General features: G+C 38.2%; 1 protein-coding gene across 14 annotated transcripts in view; it reads right to left on the bottom strand.

The window, feature by feature from the left end:
• The window catches only part of FUBP1 (far upstream element binding protein 1), a 33,985-nt gene extending 13,297 nt beyond the window's left edge, over window positions 1-20,688 (bottom strand). For 5 of the 14 annotated variants that reach the window (XR_005627709.1, XR_005627710.1, XM_039711783.1 and 2 more), the window contains exons 1-19: window positions 20,468-20,688; window positions 19,430-19,520; window positions 17,507-17,545; window positions 17,124-17,163; window positions 16,298-16,347; window positions 16,134-16,205; window positions 15,788-15,845; window positions 15,162-15,324; window positions 14,984-15,082; window positions 14,798-14,899; window positions 14,031-14,133; window positions 13,846-13,946; window positions 13,118-13,259; window positions 12,229-12,389; window positions 11,201-11,355; window positions 11,039-11,118; window positions 8,105-8,233; window positions 7,410-7,484; window positions 2,504-2,649 (exon numbers count right to left, since the gene is read on the bottom strand). Coding sequence is in view for 8 of the 14 variants with exons in the window: in XM_039711783.1 (XP_039567717.1) it covers window positions 2,504-2,649; window positions 7,410-7,484; window positions 8,105-8,233; window positions 11,039-11,118; window positions 11,201-11,355; window positions 12,229-12,389; window positions 13,118-13,259; window positions 13,846-13,946; window positions 14,031-14,133; window positions 14,798-14,899; window positions 14,984-15,082; window positions 15,162-15,324; window positions 15,788-15,845; window positions 16,134-16,205; window positions 16,298-16,347; window positions 17,124-17,163; window positions 17,507-17,545; window positions 19,430-19,520; window positions 20,468-20,581 (1,920 nt within the window). In the remaining 6 variants the exon portion in view is untranslated. Of the gene's footprint in view, window positions 1-5; window positions 957-1,768; window positions 2,126-2,503; window positions 2,650-7,409; window positions 7,485-8,104; window positions 8,234-11,038; window positions 11,119-11,200; window positions 11,356-12,228; window positions 12,390-13,117; window positions 13,260-13,845; window positions 13,947-14,030; window positions 14,134-14,797; window positions 14,900-14,983; window positions 15,083-15,161; window positions 15,325-15,787; window positions 15,846-16,133; window positions 16,206-16,297; window positions 16,348-17,123; window positions 17,164-17,506; window positions 17,546-18,381; window positions 18,445-19,429; window positions 19,521-20,467 lie in introns of those variants that run through there. The other 9 variants (XR_005627713.1, XR_005627711.1, XR_005627712.1 and 6 more) reach the window with 7 other exon arrangements.
• Between the last annotated feature and the right edge of the window lie 80 nt (window positions 20,689-20,768).

Raw genomic sequence — 20,768 nt, 5'->3', positions numbered from 1 at the left:
TGTGAAGTATAAATAATTGCACTGTTTGCAATTAATAAAGATTTTATACCTTAAATGAATCAAAATCAACAGCCTCCATTTTGTGAATGATAAAGAATCCAGTGAATTTAATTTTGCTCAGTTTAGTACATAATAAATGCACCATTCTGTAAGGTTATCTATAAAATACCATGCAAAATACCTGAACTACTAAACTTAATACCCTACACTAAAGATAGCAAATACTGTCCTAGCCTTCAAGCTACCAGCAAATTCCTAGCTTTAAAAGGATAAAAATAATTCCTTCTATTTCTACAGCACAATGCATACATTGCTCATTACCTGAAAAAACTACTTCAGTTTTCAAGCCTTAACTTTTACTTCTCTGTGCAGCCACCCTAAAAAAATTTATTCTCAAAGCAACAACATGGTGTTCCAAAAATAAAAGCAATTAACAGTTATAGAATTATGTAAAACATACCTACATCACTACATATCCACAAACTATCTGGAGACAAAGACAACTCTGTCTAACAAGTGGTTCCAAAGACTTCAATGTTATGATATGCATACTTTAAAACACTGAATGACAGCTGTCTCATGAGTACTAATGAAAGAAACTCTTAGATAAACAGAAACATGATTTTCTTTAGCTATTGCTAGCAGTTTCAGAAATACTTACCCACAAAACTCAGATTATGTGTATGTATATATATAAAAACAAACCTATGTTTCTGAATTAAGAAGCAATTATGATTTCCTAAGATACCAGCACTGTATTCCAACATAATATCACACAAGTACAGCATTTGCATTATGTGGAACATTGACAAAAAGATACTGTTGCAGTTCATCAATTTGTCATTCTGATGTACTTACAGTGCAATGCTCCTTGAAGGAACAATCAAGGATGATACACAGCACAGTCCTCCTCACCCCTATAGAGCTAGTTCTATACTGGCTGGATCAAACCTGCACTTCAACAGACAATGGCAAGACAGACTGTAGTGCATGTAGTCTAATATATGCAAAGAGCCAATAAATATGCAAAGAGCAAACACAGGATTTCAAGAGAATCAGCTTTTTTAGTATGAGCATTAGAGCAATAAGAAGTTTCAAGTATATATAAAAAAATAATCAGTTGATTCAAATACTTGAATATTTACAAAAAGAGAAGTTATCTGCTCTGCAGGAAGTTCTCAACCACTCCCATCACTCAAACAAAACAGCGTTTTAAGGACAGACGCGATTTTTGTAACTACTATGCATTACCACATTGACTTTTCTACACTGAATTTTGAAGTGGACTACTTTAAACTGAAGGCTTAAGCACATTACACTTAAAGTAAGTTTTATAACTACTCTGAAAAAATCCGTATAATAGTTATGCAGGAACAGTTTTGAAGTATTCAATTAAAAACAAAAGTTATCTGTTATAGCAGCTGCACAGGTCTGAAACAGTGGTCATGTATAAAAGGAAATTTCACTGTTAATGCAATGGAAGTATGCCAAAAGATCATCTTCTTAAACACATGCAGTTTTAATCAAGTAGAAAAAAAATTAAGGTATCAAGATTACTGGTGCTAGGCAGCAAAATACAATGAATGAAAGAGATCCTCCATCTACAGCTATTCTGCAAGAGGGGAAAAACATGCTAATGACAAGTTTTTAAACTCAACAAGGTTTATGGGGGGAAAAAAAACCCAACTCATTTGTGTAGCGGTACCTTGATTCAGCGTTGCAAATCAATCCTATAATTAATACTGCATATACCCACATATCCAACTTACCGACACAGGAGGTTTCATATTATTTATTGTAAAGCACAAAACAGGCATTTTAAAAGTGATAAAGTATACATTGAAAAAGTACATTTATATCACAAAGCATTGACCACATAATTGCAAATACATTTGCTGGAATGTGTACATCTACACTAATACTAAAAACAAACCATTTTTTCATTTCTACACAGAAATATTACCTCCTATCAGTAGTGATAGATATTTTGTACATTTTCAAAAACACTATTTTTTAAACCAAATTTAAGATCTTCATCAAGGCGTCTGCATCCATACATTTAACAAAGGTTTTTTCCCCCACACAATGAAGCAAATACTGTATTGTCCACTTCTTATTATTGGCCCTGTGCAGAAGAGATACATAAGAGATACACAAAAAGTTAAAGAAAATCCTTTAAATCGAGCTAACTCAGGAGTGAAGCCTTTAAGAAAGAAAAATTGGTTAATGTAAATGGTGGTGGCTTCTTGCATGGTTTTCAAAACCCTGGGAGGAGAAAGTTTTTCTTCTTTTTTTTTTAATAAAAAAAACAATCACCAAACATATGGATAGATACAGAACTCAAGTTACCAGGTAAACAAAGTCATCTACTCATTATTCTGATAGCTACTTTGCTAGAAAAAAAGATGCATACCCCAAAGGAACAAAGCAGGAGACATGCAAAAAAATATATCTACAACCACTGAGACAGAAGCCAGCCAAAAAAACCACTTTAGGACTGTACCTGTGGTGCTGGAGGGTGCTGTGGCATTCCCTGTGGACTCGTCTGAGCGTAGTACGCTGCCTGCTGCCGGTAGTACTCGGCCCACGCCGCGCTGTAATCTGGCTGCCCGCCCGGAGGAGCCCCAGCAGGGGCAGGAACAGCTTGACCTGCAAGGAATTGGAATTACACAGCTTTGTTGTTGCAATAGAAATGAGAAAATTTCAACGTCTCAGTACCTAACAAACATCACCTAGCAATATGCTTCCAAGGCTTTGAATAAACTTGTGGCTGCTTTTTTCAGCCTGAACACTCATTCTATTACTTTACTGTAATGATTCTCATGTAAATCAAAATTAAGGAACTGTAAGGACAGTTTTTTCAGCCTCCTGATTCATAATCATGAATCATGTTTAAAGCCTGCTGACCTAAACAACAGTAGCATTTAAATACACGCCAAGAGGCAAAACTTTTTGTAATCCACCTAGAGTAATTTTACCTTATTTTACACTAATTTTACCTTATTTTACAGACTGCATTCATTAGCTCAGCAGATGCCAATTCATACACTTCTGCAATTCTGGCATCCTTCGTTCAATTGTAAAGTTATTGCAGGCTGCATTTTTCAGGAAGTGAAGTAATTTTTGTAAACATTTACTCCACTACAAAACAGTCCTGAAACTTGCTTCCACACTTTGTGGAAGTTCCAATTCTCTAGAAACAAGAGCATCCACAAATACACTCTCAGAGACAGATCAGAATTACTACTCCTTCCAATAGAATCAACTGATAGACTAAAATCCCAGTGACTGATACACAGGGACTCTTCAGCAAAACAATAAAAGAAAATTACAGCCAACCTTTCAGTTGTGCTGTTTTTCCACAGGAGATTTGTCACAGACATCTTTACTTCCTTTTTCCTCCAACTTCAGAAACACCAAATACACCCCTCTTAGTACCACTAATCTTTACAATTTCTGAGAGGTGTTTTTGCAGTTACCACTACAGGATGTGTGAGACTCCAAGCAAAGCAACACTCCCTATGCTCTAAACATCTGTCCACACACACTTGCAGGAACCCAGACAGAAGGGTTTATAGTATGTTTTCAAGTTTCCTGAACTTCCAAACCAGAACTTTTATTACTGTCCTATGATCCTTTAATTTGCATTCTTAATGGGTTAATTTCAAATCAAAAGTTCTAGTCAGAATTAGGATACTACCAAAAAAACACTACCTCTGCAAGTTTTTTCTAAGACACACAAAAAAAAAATTCCCAAACCCAAATCACCCCACAGGAAATAAACCCAAGCAAAGTGCAAGCCTGCACCCTGTACAATTCCACGTGCACCCAACTGTCTATTCTGTTACAAACAGAAAGAGGCAGCTTCCACATGACAAAGACTTAAAAGTTTTTCATCCTAACTTAAAGCACCTCACTTTTTAATTGAATACAAGGCCACTGAGCAACTTTCTGAGGAACATGAGTATCAGAAATTCTAATGAAGTGTTTTCTAGAGTATCAGACAGAAGGCTGGCTTTGTTTGGTTGTTTTTCTTTAAATACCTAAACAAAGAAAATTCACATGAAGAATCCTAGTTATTCACACTACTCCTACACCTGTGTAGTCTTCCAGTCCTCTCAAAAACATCAGGTGTGAGAGCACACAATGAGATTATTTGGCAAAGCATGATCCTGAAAACCATCAAAATACAACCTTCCATTTTCCAACTCTCCTTACAACTTAAGTTTTTTATACTTACACTGTAGGTAAGCTCTGAAAGGCTATCCATCTTTTAGTTTGGTTTATACTGTAATAGAATTTCTAAAAACACTTCTATTTCTTCAAATCTTTAGAGCTGTTATCATATTTTACAACTGTTAATGTACCGCAACTTCCAATTTACATCTCTGATCAATTATTTTAACAAAACCTACCTTTAATATGGTTACAAATTATCCCAGGGTACACTATCCAACTTCATCATTACTCTGAGATAATATCTGTACTTACAAATCATTGTCAGCACAACTGATTGTCAAAGATAAGGGATTTTTTGTGCATTATGATCCAAGAATCTTAGGACATTCAGCCAACTATGTCAAGGCAGCAGTGAAGTTCAAATAACAAATCAAAGAAACTTAACATCTATTCAAAGATGTCAACTGGACTTCTGTCCTGATGGGTATTTTAGGTGCACAGTTTCCTACTAAGTACTGCAAGTAGTTCTGAGCCCACACATGGAATTCAGCAGTTTAGTCCAAGCTTCCCCTCAGGACAGAAGCTGCACCAAGCAGCACCTGCTCATTAATATCCAAATTCAACCGTAACACTTATGGGTAATGCTGATCAACTCCACACAAAGGAAACATGAGAAACACAGAACACCTCCCCTTTAAGCAGGGCTGAGAAAGGAAACACCAGCAAATTTTACAGTTCAACATTATCAAGGGTGATTCTAGTAAAAGTGAACTTTTTTGTTGCTTCTTTCCACTCAGTGCTAAGGAATCTTTTAAAAACACTCCTATTATTGAATTCTTCATCCCTACAATATATGGGAATGACTTTAAATGATGAAGTTAAAAATTCTGCTAGTGACACATAGATTTACTAGTGATCATGACTTCATGTTATCTATGCGAGACTTTTTGGAGTATTTGCTACTCAAAGCAGTAGCCCCTGAAACAAGGGTCTGAAAATGGAGACTGGCTTTGCCACTGTATTTCTGACTCAGAAAACACGTTAATATTCAAGTCAGCATTCAGTGAAAAACACAGTGAAGTGTTCTCTATGATTAGCAGAGTCATATCACATCAGTAGGAAGCCACTTTGAAAACACCATTATTGTTTAGATGGGCATATTCTGGAGTGTTTTAGCATTTTCAGATTGCTCATACTTAACTAAGTATGAGAAAATCCAAAACACCACCTGCAGTATCACTGGCACCTTGTTCAGCTTCCCACAAGGACTATCAAAATAGTTTTTTTCAGCAGCAAAAATAGAACTGATTGGGTTCAACAAATCTGAGCTGGAATTTCAGTCCAGCTCTCCCTAACAATGTTTGGTGAAATCATCTGTGTTGTGAAAAACCTGAGTTGTCAAGGAGCAAGTGACTTGTAATTCCCATCCTTTGGCACAAGTTAATGGGGACAGAAGATAACAGTACTATAGGAAGAACAAATGGTTCTGGAAAGCCTGGAGACCACAAGAATTTGCTGTTGGACAGCCTTCCTCTCCATCACATCTTCTACGATCTTCTGCAGTTAATGATGTGGGGAAAACCAGCACCATTTAGCATTATGTCAACTCAGCTGAATTCCTCTTTTTTTAAGAGGCTTTAGAAATAAATGGTATCTACCACATCAAGATTCTGCAGCAAAAAGTTCTCATGATTTACAGGTAAGTTATATAGGTCCAGCCATCAAGAGCTATCTTTCAGGCAAAGAACTCAATCTAAACTAGAAAAAGGAATTAAGATGAGAACTGCCCATGTGCTTTTCCTCTTATTTGACTGTCTTGGCATTTTTCACATTTTACGAGCAACTATTTTTTATCTCCCAATGCGTTTTTTGGCTCACACTGCTCTTTGGAAATGCTCCCATAAAATCGATCCCAACACCTCATAACTTGCTGTAATTTAATCTGTGCAAGTGCAAGACTAGTAAAACCCACTTTGCTTTCCAAGACAGCAAATCAAAAAGACGGCAAAGTGCCTACCAACAAATTACATTATTTTTAAAAAAGTGAAAGCCACCCACAAGTTTGCCTTTCAGAATATGAGCCAAACTAACAGACAGTAAATTGAAAAGAAATAGCTAAATGAATCAGGAAGAAGAAAAATGGGAAGGTCTATCATCTTAGAATTCACATGTTTGGGAGTTGTAATTTTCTTAGTCTGATACACAGTTGTTGAACTAAATACTCATTATATGTTTTCTGTAGAATTGATCACTTATACTGTGCCAAAATAAAAAACAAAGATAGTTATGTCTTGGCAAATAACTATCAATACAGCGGAAGGCTTCTAAGAGGAATTATGCATGTTATTGATCTTAAATCTGACTACTTTTAATATTCCATGAGAAAATTGAGTGCAGTTGGAAGATGGCAGAACAGCCACCAAACCCTGCCCTGCAAACAAAGATGCATCCCAAAGCAGATGCTGCTGTATGTCTAGTCACAAATACCTGGGAAAGTACTGGAATTCCTAAGGCCACTGGTGTTCAGTATACAGTCCCCATGGCAGGACACCACGGGCAGAAGATGACCATGATTTAAAAGGTAATGACACCTTCTGCCAGTGCACAGAAACCACGTACTCTGTTCTTATACACAAAACAATGAAATAATCAAGTAACCCAGCACATTCGTTTCATTTTTATAAAGAAAGCTACCAACAACATATAATCTGCAGTTTAAATACAGCTCTAGTGCTGCAAAGCAAATACTATTATAGATGAAAGCTAATTACAATGCTTAAGTATAGTAACCTGAAACACAGAAAGCAAAGCACAAGACAAAAAAATTTGTATGTAATCTGAAGAGAATTGGGAAAGAACTATCAAACAAGAAAAATAACAGCTTCATAAAATAGACCAAAGTGAGCTTCAAAACTTAGGAAATGTACTTCAAAATACCCAGACTGAAACATTTAAATTAAAAGATGTTGTTTCCCAACAATCAAAGACATCTCATTAAGTCTGAAATATTTTTATAAAGCTGATTCCTAGCCCAAGTACCAAGAAATGCGTAAAAACAACACAAAATTTAAAGTCTGCTTCTCAGCTTTGGTTCAGAACACACATGACTCTGCATTTCAAATTTTTGGGGGTAAAAGCTCCCATCTCATCCAGCAAAACAAAAGTCTCCTAAAACATTCCACTGTGAATGTGGAACAGAAAAAAAACCAGAAAAACCCCTGCACACTTACCCATTTTTTTGTAGTACTCCTCCCAGGCCTTGGTATAGTCAACCTGCCCTGCTGGTGCTGGATTTGGCTGATCTCCTGAATTACATTAAAAATAGTTAAACTAAAATGACAGGGGTTTGTTTCACACATAATTCAAATAATCAACTGAAATTTTCAGTAACAGTCCTACATGATGTGATTCAGATCTTACACTATAAACCTTTGTGGTACAAGCTACTACAATTAGAAACTACTAGTAAACAAGACATGTTTTCAAGATTAACAAAGGGCATACCACAAGCAATACAAAATACCAAAAATTCAAGTGGTAAGCCTCAGCCAGGCACAAAAATTAAAATAACACAACTAAATACCACAACTGTAATTGACCTAAACCTACTGGAAGTGATGCAACCATTTAAGCAAATGACAATCAACAGTTTAGCTCATTACATTTTTATTTATGACTGCTCTATGTAGTCATTAAGTCAGCCCACATTGCAGCAAAACTCTTTGGAGTGTATTCCAAGATAAATGGATTACCCTTGTTACTGCTGAAATTAAGAAAAGCAATACTGAAGGCTATAAGCAGTAGTTTTCCAAGAAAACCAGCTACTTAAAATAAATTTACCTGACATAGCAGGACAACAATAAAAAATAATGGGGTCTTTACATGTCCAGCAATGAGAAATGTGTCCATTTCACTCAGTATCTACCTTGTCCATTGGTTTGGGTTGTAGCTGGTCCACCAGGAGGGGCTGCAGGTGGTGGCTGTGCTTGCTGCTGATAATAGTGAGCATAATAAGCTGCCCACGCAGCTGAATTGGGATCTGTTCCTGGCTTACCTATGAAAACAGAACATAAGCATTTATAATAGCACTACTATGAACAGAATGATGTCCTCAATTAATCCTATCCTAGGCATTCTTATTATCCTCCAAGGAAAAATCCATCTAAACAAAATATCCATGTACATCTTTAAAGTATTTTTTCTTTCTAGCATAAACTTTTGATCAGGTTTCAAACCAACTTACAATAGAAAGTGTATTTTCATAGAGCTGGTGAGATAAAATAATTTTAAAACCTTTACTACTACAATGCCACTTATTAATCTTACATGTGGTAAACAGAAACAGATTTTAAATTTATTTAAACAGTCATGTCAATAAATGGCAGCAGCAATGAATCATTCTAGCACCAAACGATTTCAGTGGTTTTACTTTTGTTAGAACCTCACGCTAATGACACTGGCACCGGTGGAGGAGGCATGCCAAATACATATTTCTGAAACAGAAGAATACAAGACTTACTAGGTATTTGCAATGCTTGTCACTTAAACTTTAAGGTAACAGTAAAATAGAGAAACACACAGCATTTTAAGAACCTGAATCCACATACATGGCTATTAAGCATCACTGTTTACTTACAGCTTTTTAGTATAAAAATAACAGAAACAGTTGCATCTTCTGCATCTATCTCCATGATTCCTTATTTTTACCTACATCTAGGTAGGCCAATGATGCTGCTTCCTAGGGGTTTATAGCTCTGTTTCTCACATTTAGCCTTTAGGAATGGCTTATTCTTGCTGAATCACAGTTAGATTACATTACAAGACTGGCAATTGACAATACCCAAAAATCTACTATTGGAGAACATAATATGTTTTACACAACCAGCATATATTTGCAAACAGTATTTGCAGTCTTAAAGAATAAAAGTATCTGCAAAGAAATTCAGCTAAGCGAGGAGAGAATTTCACAGAAAGACATGGACACAAACTGATACTTTAGAGTAATTATACATGGGAATGGAAATACAATCCTCCCTAAACATGGAACAGGTAAGGCACTGAGTAATGGAAGATGAAGAATTTCCCTGAAAAAGGCATTCAAGAAGAAACCCAGAAAAACAAATTAATGTTAAATGAAATCCTGTAACAAGTCAGATGTAACCACTTCAAATACACACAGAAAAAATCTTAACACACTACTTTCTGTTTGAATTGCACCGCTTCCATCAACAACAGTGGATTTCAATTAACACTTCCTATATTCTAAGTTTACCTGCAAATATCAAATAAGCCATTGCTCAATTCCTCCCCCTCCTTCTTAGCTATTTCTCTAGAGTAGAAGAACACAGAGCTGGATTCATTAAACTTCCAAAGAAATTTGACTGTAGTGACCAGCTCCACTTTCACATGACAAGGGCAAGCACAGTTCTGGAGAGAGCACCTCTGAAAAAAGTACTAAAATAACCCATTTGTTACACTGGAATGAGTAACTAAGTGAAAACTGCAGAAAAATCATTCAAAGAAATGCTAGTCAAAAGAAACACCAACTTCAACTGCACATATGAGAACTTCAGTAGATTTTTAAGAGAAGTATTTATCAAAAAATGAGTTCCAGAATCATCAAGATGACGTCAAGGGAACATTTGCCATTTTTTGTTACACAGCCTTTATGTAGACAAGTAACTTCAGAAGAATTTAAAAAAGTGGTGTGAAACAGGCTGTAACTTTTTAGCAGTGGTTTTGCATTAAATACTTTTGCAATGCTGAGACTAAGTCACTTTGAGCCATTCTACTTCTAAATGAAGTCAGCAGGCATTTTAAACACTGAACTGAGTACATGCAGAGCTACCTTGTGCACAAGTTTGGGAACTAAAACCAGCAATGGCTCTTTGCAAAGACATAACATGGTACATACATGGAGTCCCCTTCTCCACTAATGGAACCAAGTTCAGGAACAGTGGCTATCATAAAATATCTGTCATTGATAACAAAAATATAATTGAGATCTTTTGGCTCACATTGTGAGGAAACTCCACCTCAAACAAATGAGGTACAACAAACTCAAGCATCTAGCCTTACCATGCCTTCTGTGGCTGATGTTCCATTTCCCCATATCCTCTAGTCCAACCAAAGGATGTAAACTTAAAGAAAAGCAGGATACTACAACTTTGGAAGTTGTAATTAAGTAAGAACTCCCAATCTCGACAAAGATAAACAGAAATAGAAGAAGCAAATTCTACAAAGATAGGTTTCAGAAGAAAATACAAAACTATTACAAGCAAAAGTTCAAAATACACAACCCTAACTAGTTTAACTGCATTAACAGCAATTCACCAAGGTTTCAGCCCTCAGAAGGAACTCAACAAAATACACTGGAGCATCAGAATCTTAAAAGAAATTGTAGTAGAACAAAACCTAGAAATATCATAGCATTAAGTGCAAAAAGACAAATCAGTAAAGACTGTTTAAAATAAAATACAGAAGTCACTTACTATTAGAGAAAGAAAAGACATCCTTATTATAGAACTTTATGCAAAAACATTGATTTTCAGAAAACTGAATTGCACAAAATCAGTGAACCAAGACTTGCAAGAAGTATCAAAAATAGTGATGCGGTATCAGCAACATTTGTAAAAAAACATACTCCAACTGTAACAATTAAATTTCAACATTTCACAAGCCACATATGGGAAGTGCAAAACATAAGTAAACTGACAATCAGTGAAAAAAAGCCAGAGAAACAGGAGCTTTTCAGCTTCAGGAGTGTAACACAAATAACTGTACAATGCATATACTTGTAAGGACAGAATGGATGTACTTGAAATATTCCAACACTACAGCACAGGTGTGCATTTCTTACCTGGGTCTGGTGGGTTTGGTGGCTGCCAGTGTGGATAAGCATTTCCCCATCCCTGTGGAGCATATGGAGCTGGAGGACCACTATAAAAGATCATACACACACAGTGAAAGGCAGTCCCAGGGTGACCCCACACAGAAGGAAGTCAGCTGAAGCAATACTTACTGAGGTGCAGGACCAGGAGGGCCTGGGTTATAAGGAGCTGGATTATATGGTCCCATAGGAGCACCAGGACCTGGTGGCCCAGGAGGTCCATGCGGGCCAGGAACAACACCATGGGGACCATGGGGAACAGGTGGACCCAATGGGTTCACTGGACCCTGTAACAACAGTAGGACAGAGATGAAAATACACCTTGAGGTCCTCCCTTTCTCAGCATTTTCAAAGCATTTATCTGAACACTCAAAGAACATCTAAAAGGTTTGACTGGTTTTGAAGGCAGTTCCCTGCAGAAAACAGGCTATTTAAAGTTTGATTAGGCTTAGAGGTAGTTAAAAGCAGCTGTGACAGTAATAGCAACTAAAAACCTGCATTTATTTAAGTTCCTTCTTCAGGAAGTGAAGGATTTTACAAACCCACAGATTTTTCCACAAGTTGCACTAAACTCCCCACACTTTAACAAGACTATCAGTTCTAAAATAAATCAATACATCTAAATCTGACTAACTAAACCTGCTTGTAAGATCAGGCACAAAAAGCCTCTAGTACATTTGATGTCATGCACACACATGCAAACAAAACCACTGTTAAACTGAAGGTGTAACTTTGATTAGAACTCTACCCAAACATACTGGGACTGAAATTTAGTAAATTTGATGACATACACACACATGCAAACAAAACCACTGTTAAACTGAAGGTGTAACTTTGATTAGAACTCTACCCAAACATCTGGGACTGAAAAACAAAACCACACAATTTAGTATCACTGGCATCTTTGAACTTAACAATTTTTTCATCTACACAAAACTGGCATTTTCAAGAGCACACCATAAGATGTTGATGAGATAAACTGTTTCCATTTCAATATTTTGTTACATTACTTTAAATCCAGATGGCCATTATTATCAATTTATTATCTGATTAAATTAATTGGGGAAGTGAAAGGAAAGAGAAATCTCCACAAAGGAGACTTGCTTTCAGCTCTGTTTAGCTCCAATAGTAGACAAAAAAGCAGTTAGTTATCCACTCACTCCAATCTTTTCTTCTATAAGTTGTCGTGCATAATCTATTTGCTGGGGTGTTCCACGGATAGTAAACATCTTCATGTTTGGATCTGCATTAGGTGGAGGATTTCTCTGAAGTTCTATTCTAGCACCAGACTGTTGACTTATACTTTTAATAGTTTCACCACCTACAATGCAATACAGAGTTTTTATAATGTGCATCAAAGCAAAAAATACTGAGTCTCATCAGAGAAAGTCAACTGCAAGGAAGCCAAAAACACATGAAAAAGCACCTATTCTTATGAGCTGTTTAAGAGCATCCCAACAATTCAAACAAAATCTCCTCAGTGTAGGATAGAGGTTTAATGGCAATAAACAAGTAAAATACTTTTAAAAGATTATAAAAATGTTACTCAGAAACAGCAGCAAGAATTCCTACAATCTTGTAAGTATTTCTTATTTATGTAAACATCTAATATTAGACATTAATAACAACTGACACACATGGTTATCAGTAAATATAAACTTATAACCCAACCTCCCTATAAAAGGGTCAAGGAAGCCCAAAAAAACAAAAAAGCCCCACAGAGCCTGACAAGGTGAGTGACTCCTCTTACAGGATCCAGACAAGTTATGTGTACCATTAGTATATACGAAGTCTTCAAAATAGGGGAAACTGGGCAATTAAAAATTTCTACAAAATCATAGAATCACAAAATATTCTGAGTTGGAAGGGACCCACAAGGATCATAGGGTCCAACTCTAAAGTGAAAGGTCCATACAGGGACGAAACATCCAACCTCAGCATCATTAGCATCATACACATCACGCATCTCTGTAGCATGGCATTTGGCCAAACAGAGAAGCTGAGCGGTTTTAAAAGTAACATACAAGGTACATATATAAGATATATTGCCTTTTCCAATGATTAATCCAGTTTTGCCAGTAGGGACAATAAAATTGAACTCCTGTAATCCACCAGGAGGCCCCATGTTCCAGTTGCCTTGGCCTCTACCCCTTCCTCGACCACCAGGTCCTGGTCCACCAGGGTTACCAGCCTAAAAAGAAGCAGCAACAAGTGAGCATGTTCTATAAAATTACCACAAAAAAATAATGCAAACAAGCTACATGACAGCATTGTTAAGATAAAACTGATTCACTACTCAGACAATTTTGGTAGTTAAAGTCCTTTTATAGAGGACCTAAATTTTAAATTCTAAGATACGTTCTGTACATTCTGCATGTGAAAGATGAAGGAGGAAAAGATACAGAAGCAAGCAGAAATTTCACACATACAAAGATGCAATTTTTGTCTGCCTTCTGTAAATGCAGCAGTGGGGCTCATCTAACAACAAGCTTTTAAACACTGATTACAACCAAGAGTAAGAGCATATCATCTATTAACACAAACCAGAAGCAGCAGCTCTAAAACCAGCCAGATCAAGAAATGCCATGACTTTGAATCAGTATGGTCACTTGTAAAACTAACTGTAAAAGTAAATATTCATATTCCAGACCAAACTTTGAAGTAGATTCAAATGGCACAACTAAATTATTTTCTCTAGTTACACACACTTTTTGAACACTTTGGGTCTTTTCAAAAGGGGAACGGGACATTTTAAACGTTGAACAACGTTACCCAACCTGAACACTGCGAAGGAGATCAGTAATAATTTCTGCAGCATGCTGACATCTGTCAGGAGGCCCTGTGATCTGGGCTATTCTATCTGGAGTTGTTCCATCATCTGGAATAAAAATGAACTATTCCAGTACATGCAATTCAGTAAATTCACACTGAAGTCACAAAAACTTATTAACACGTTACAAACCTGGCTTGAACTGGATCCTAACACCAGCATCATTCTGAATCTTTTTAATCATCTCTCCATTTCTTCCAATTACAATACCTACAGCAAATCGTGGTATTGGAACCTAAAAAAAACCCAAACAAAATGTTGATGACACAGATATTACTAAAAAATCCACATAATGAAAGGGTTAGAACCATAAACTAGGGCAAGACCAATGTCACTTCAGGTTTTTTCAAGGATGGATTTTTTATTATCAAGTCACAAGCCCAGAACATACAGAACTAAACCACTAAAAAGAAAGCAATCCCATGCTTTAGAAGTTCTCATAGAGGTAGCAATTCAGCGGATTTTATGCTTCTCAGAAAAAGAAGAGGAAAGAATTTATTGAGTATGTAAAATGCAGATTTTAGCAGATGAAGCTTTAAGCCTCTCCCTGATGAAGTTACTAGCTTGTGACTTGCATTAACAGCTGGCCTTACATAAGATCTGTAAAGGCCAAAGTCCATTTTCAATAATGCTGTAACATTATATACTTGACCATAAAATTTACTTGCTTATTTGATAAAAAACTCCAGCTACTTGAAATTGTTCAGAACTGCTGGCAATGTAAAGTGAATACTGCACATCATTTAGTGCTGTAAATGATCCAGCAATGATCAAGTAATACTTACATGCCACAGACAACTTTTGAAATCTGGTTAAAAGCTTTCAGTGGTATTACACGACTTAACATTTTAAAATTAACATCTCAAAATACAGTGAACAAGTTTTTCAACCATGCTTACGTCTATCCCTTCATTTCCTCCTATTCTTGACCCATATTCGTTGCGCACCTCTCTAAAGCCACCTTGATCGCGAATTAACTCCAGCACCATTTCCTTGGCTTGCTAAAAGAAGAACAAAAAGTTTGTTCAGGTACTGCAACATCCAAAGAGACTTTAAAATGCTCTCAAGTGTGAGGCACTTCTTACCTGAACTTTATAAGGGTCTCCAGTTATCCTAAGGGGCTTGTCTGCACCAGTGTTCTGTGGACCATCTTGAATCATGACCATTTTGACACCTGCCCGCTCCTATTTGACAAAAGGGAGGTCAATACTCACTCAAATCCAGGTTCAGTATCATCATATTTAAAAGATGATGCACATATACCTGTAATTGTTTAATTGTCTCTCCACCTTTCCCAATAACTAATCCTGCTTTACTTGCTGGAATCATAATTTCTTGGACTGCATTTCCAGGTCCATCACCATGATGAAATCCAGGTGCAGGTCTTCCCTTTTCAACTATCTGATCAAGCAATCTTTTTGCTGACCTGTGAAAGAAAATACACATTCATAAATACATATCCCTGCAAGTATCCCTTGTCCACACCTATTCTGCTTGGCAATTTCTAAAATTTTAATAGTTCCTGCAAAAGAATTATGGCTATCATCAATAAGAAAGATGAAGCAATCTCAATCAATCTGCAAAAGTAATTTAAAAAACAAACTGCAAAATAATAAAACCACTCCAATATTGGAATTTAAAAGGTGGTCCTTTACCAATCACATTTAATGAAGTTACCTCCTCAAGGTCCCTGAATACAGTTACACTCATCAAAGCTTAATTCAGAACAAAAGCTGCTGCTTGATTCAGCAGGCAAAGTAAGGACATTTGTACTTGTAACCACCACCACAACAGTGGACAAAAGCATGTATGCATTCACTACATGTCAGGTCAGCTGCCATAACAGTAAAATCATGATTATAGTCCTGACATCAGTTAAAAATACTTACTGAACAGACTCTGGTGTTCCAGTCAGCATACATGATCTTTCAGGCAGGCCTCCACTATCTGCAGTCATAAAATAAAACCAACTTCTCAGCAGTGTTAAATCAGAGATTATAAAATTAACCAGAGTATACAAACGACTGGCTTTTCATATTCAATGAAGCAGAATAATCATTGTATCCCATTTTGCATTTCTTTAGCCTATCACAGTCATGATTAGGACAAAAGAATTAACCCGTATCTTAAATGAAGGTTAAGGCAACAAGAAGCAATGAGCAATCTTCTGGACTTCCTACCCATCACACCCCTACTCCCCCAGACAGACATGTTAAACCTCCCACAAATAGTTACCAGGTGCAATCTGTATTTTACAGCCAGACTCTTGCTGTATGCGTGAGATCTGCTCTCCACCTCTGCCAATTACTTGGAGAAAGAAAACACAGAAAGGTTATTTGTACTAAGAGCATCTGCTAACATCCCCCACTATACCACAAGAGCACAGCTGTACTACTTACTGAATCCAACCATCCCATCTGGAACTTTGTATTCCTCTGTCATCACAGACCTACAGCCAATGTTAAACAAAAGACATGACCATGCAGAGACCAAATGAGCATTGCATTTACATATATCCTCCCATTAAACTAAAGCAAGCTGCCCCACCACCACCCTGGCTTACTTGCCTCCCATTACCATTAAAAGCCATTATACAAGCACAGTTCTACATAAGCTGACAACACACAGAAACTACACAAAAGGTTCAAGTGTTGTGCAAATCGGTGAGTAGTCTTCCTTCACCCTCTTTATTAACAGATGTGCAGTACAGAGAAGGCTACTGTAGCATTTTAAGTTTCCACTGTATATCATCAAAGGATGCTGCAAGTTTTGGTATCTCAGAATTGTCTAAAGCACAAGAATAATAGCTGGATCTAGTTGTTCAGGTAAGAAATGAGTGGAGAAAACTACGAAGTTGTAGTCTGAGTTATTTTATTTGGTTTTAGGTCATTCTGCTTTGGTTTTTGGTTAAGATGACATCACCTTTCTCTTCAGATCTGCTTCAAACTTCTAGACATGCTATCTATGCTGAAGTAGAAAAACCAGCCAATATATTTTCCTTTGATTAAGCTCAATCCACAGCCTAGGCCGTGGAGGAAGAAAGGGAGAGCAATGTAGGTACATTTTAAGTGTCTTGGGACTTGGGACTTGCTAAAGCTAAACTTCAACAGATCACACAAAGACAGAATAAATGCTTCATGTGTTAACACCATTTTTCAGAAAAACTGCTTGAAACTGCTTTGTTTTAATAAAAAACTTATGGAAGATGTAGTGCAAAACTCTTACCTTTGCTGCTGATGCATCGGTGGTAGCTGATTTCCAAAAGCTATAAACAAACATTGTTAAAATTAAATTTAAACAAGTGGTATAGCTTACAACTAAGCTTCTCCTTTGATAACAAAACTCAATTGTACCAAACTTTTGTCCAAGTTTACTTTTAAGAAGTGTTATCAAAAGGTTTAAAAACTATAGAGACTCTCAACTGTGCTACCACCACTGTCAGTTTGAGCAAGCAGACTCCTGCTGCTTCAACAGTGTAAGACAAAGCCCCAGCCATTTTCTGGATCTCACTTATTCAAGTGTCACCTACCAGAACACCTTCAAACTGTTGTTCTGACAATGTTACACTTGTTTAGGGTTTTTTTGGCAACAAAATAAAAATTACTTACAGTCATTCTGGGGAGCAACTTTCTTAGCATCTGGTTGATCTGCAAAATTAAGATTTTTTAAATTTTTTTTGCCAAGAAATGCAGGAAGTGTTTAAGCCTTTTAGTGTGAATTGTAAATTTCCAGTGTATTTTAGCCCCCCCCCCTTTTTTTCCCCTCTCTTTTTCCTTCTCCAATTTCAGGGAGTTGATCATCTGAATAAAAGAAAGAATCTCAGGAACACTCAGCACTTGGTTAGTATAGCTGAAAAGATGTTAGGTTTTTCCATGTATCTATTAGTTTATCAAAGGCAGCATTCAGAACGCACTGTGTGTAGATAGCTCACAGATACCCAGTCACTGAAACTCAACTAAGACAAGGAACAAAGTCCAGCTTTGTTGGCTGCTCAAGCTAATGATGCTTCTATAGTAAAAAAAGAAAAAAAAATCAAATCCATACAAAAATCAACAATAACTCAAAAAATAATTCTGACAATGACCACAAATCTAGACCAAACATCTGAAAATACAACAGTATACCATGGCAATGCAATCTCAATCTGAATGTTGATATGAAATCCCTATCCAAATATCAAGAACCTCATAGCATAAAACTTCAAAAAAAAAGTAAACAGCAGATTCACAGCAACTACATCACTACTGTCCAAATCCTTTCTGTACAGTAGAGAAATAAAAGGCATCATGAACCTACATCTAAAAAGATAATACTTCAGATGCTTCCTTCCCACCCCAAAATAAAGGCTATATGAACCACCATAATGTATGTGCAGCAAAAACTCAGCCACATATTCCAAGAAATATTTGTGTCAATCCAGAAAGATCCACTAGTTTATGTCATGTTTACATACTAAACACAGGTAATAAATAAAAATTCCTGCCTTTAAAAGGAGAGGGCATTCCCTCCCAGTGTGTTGTACTGCTCGGACTTGTCCAAGAGCCATCTACACATAAAATAAAAAGAATACATTACATATATCATCTGAAGCATCATTAGCTCATTTTTGTATATTAAAAACCTCACCTTTAATAGAAAAAAAAAACTTTACTGTAGGACACAAGAACTCCTGATATAAAGCCTTAGTTACATTCTGTAGACTGAGTTTCAATCCTCTTAAAGAAAAAAAAAGACATTTCTCTTTTGTGAAACCTATGAGAACATTCCAGCAAGCTCAAAGATTTCTTCCTGTAATTTAAATAGGATTTGGTGTGTATATTAACCATCTCAAACCCTGTTAAGTTCAAAGTGGATGCTCTGCAAGAGACAGAAGAGGACACACACACGTTTCAGGAGAAAACTTTACTGCAGTGTAAGGCAAATCCAAAAAGCTGCAACAAGTCAGAGGATTTAAGAATCATCTTATCAGGGTTCACACACGCTGCAGGCTGAACTATTACACTACACAAACACATCTTCAAAGCAGAAAATTTACTTCCCTGTGTCTTTTAAAAGTCCTATGCTTTTACAATGAAATGCATTAATACTTTTATTTCAAACAGTGCAGTAATAAAGGTAAGGAAACAACCCAGCTTCAGGAGCACTTCCTGCCCTAATTGCAATTTATGAGTTGTAACCAATCCCACGCAACCACAAGAGACTTCAATGACACCTGAATAGGCATTTTGCAGCCCGAATATTTCTGTCCCTTACCCCAGCATGCATTTTTCTATTTGCAGCACCTAAACCACATTTAAAATACCGTAAAACAGGCTTACATCCACTTCAGGTTAGAACGCAATGATTTAAAACTTTCCCACTAAACTGAAAATGAAAAAATATGTCATGATCTATGAGGGGAACAAAATGTTTTAATGCTCTGCTATGGGGAAAAAAAAAAACCGAATCCACAAACAAAAACACCACTAGCAATCTTTCTAGCACAGTGGCCATGCTCCACAAAAATAAATGCAGCAGGAATGAGTGCATACCTCCATCCTCAAGAGGTCTTTTCTGCCCTCCGTAACCGTAGTCGTTTGAATTCATTGCTGTGCCAGCATCTCCTCCAATTTTCGCTGCAATCTAAACAAAAGGCAGATGTGAGCCAAGGAAAAAAATTAATTCGGCCCATGTTCGTTCCACGTCTTCTAAAAGATTTCAGGGATTTAAACAATGCACATTAAAATGACCCCAAATAATCAAGTAAAAGGCCAAAACCAGTTTTGTTCATAGAGGTTTTCTTTAATGTTTTAAAGCCCTCTGCTCATACTTCAGCACCAGAGCCTCCTAAATTTTCCTCACCTACAAAAAAAATCCCAACGAGAACTCGGCCTTTAAACATCAAAACCTTTTTCCTAAACGGGAATTTTCTTTCTCTACGCCTTCTTCGCCAAACACTGCGGTATCTCACGGCAGGGCCTCTCCGGCCGAACAATTTCAAAACCCGACCACACCAGGTCTTCTAATACCGCCAAAACCGCGACCGCTTATTAACAGACAAGGCGAACATTTCGCCCGAGAAGCGACGAAAACATCGCCCGTGGTGCAGAAGCCGCAAATAAAGCTGCGGGATAAAGAGCTTCCGCAAGGGCCGCCCTCGCCCCGCCGGCCGCCCAACCGGTCCGAGCAGGCTGCGGCGCCGCGGGCGCCACAACACGGCCCGCGCCGCGGGGCCGCCGCCCTGCCGAACCTCCGCCGGCCCGGCCCGATAACGCGCCGCTACTCGCCCGCCGAGATTTCGCCTCCCCGCCGCCGGGGCCCGCTGCTCTCACCGCCGAGTCCCCTCGGGCCGCTCCCGGCGCTGTGCGCGGGCAATGGCGGAGCGGGGCCACAAGTACCTCGCGGCCCAGGGCGGGCGGGTGGCGCAAAGGGGGCGTGGGGACGGGACAAAGCTCCCCCCAATACCCACAGACGCTGCGGAGCGGCCCCGCTCCCCGAGGCCAGGCGCGCAGCGCCCTCACTGTTCCCGCGGCTCCAGAGCGCGGCCTCCAGGCCCCGGGACCCCATTGATTCCGTGGAGCCGCACGCACCTGCCTAGCCCTCTGCAGCGCGTCTTTAAAGGCATCGTTCACTCCTCCAGCCCCGCCGCCACCTCCCCCGGGCGCGCCCGCGGCAGGAGGGGGCACCGTGGAATAGTCGGCCATGGCCTCCGCGGCGCCGCTCCGGCCGCTGCCGCTGTCTGCCAAGAAAGAGAGAAAATGGCGGCGGGCGCGCGCCTTTCACATTCCTGCGCGGCATCGTGCTCGGGGGGGGAGCGCGCCGAAACCTCGCGAGATCTCGGGCGGGATTTCATTGCGGGCGCCGGAGAACGGCGGAGAAGCCTCGCGGCCT

The sequence above is a fragment of the Passer montanus genome, unplaced genomic scaffold (assembly GCF_014805655.1).
Source record: "Passer montanus isolate IOZ18808 unplaced genomic scaffold, ASM1480565v1 scaffold25, whole genome shotgun sequence".
Lineage (NCBI taxonomy): Eukaryota > Metazoa > Chordata > Aves > Passeriformes > Passeridae > Passer > Passer montanus.
This window is presented reverse-complemented; position numbering and strand designations above follow the sequence as displayed.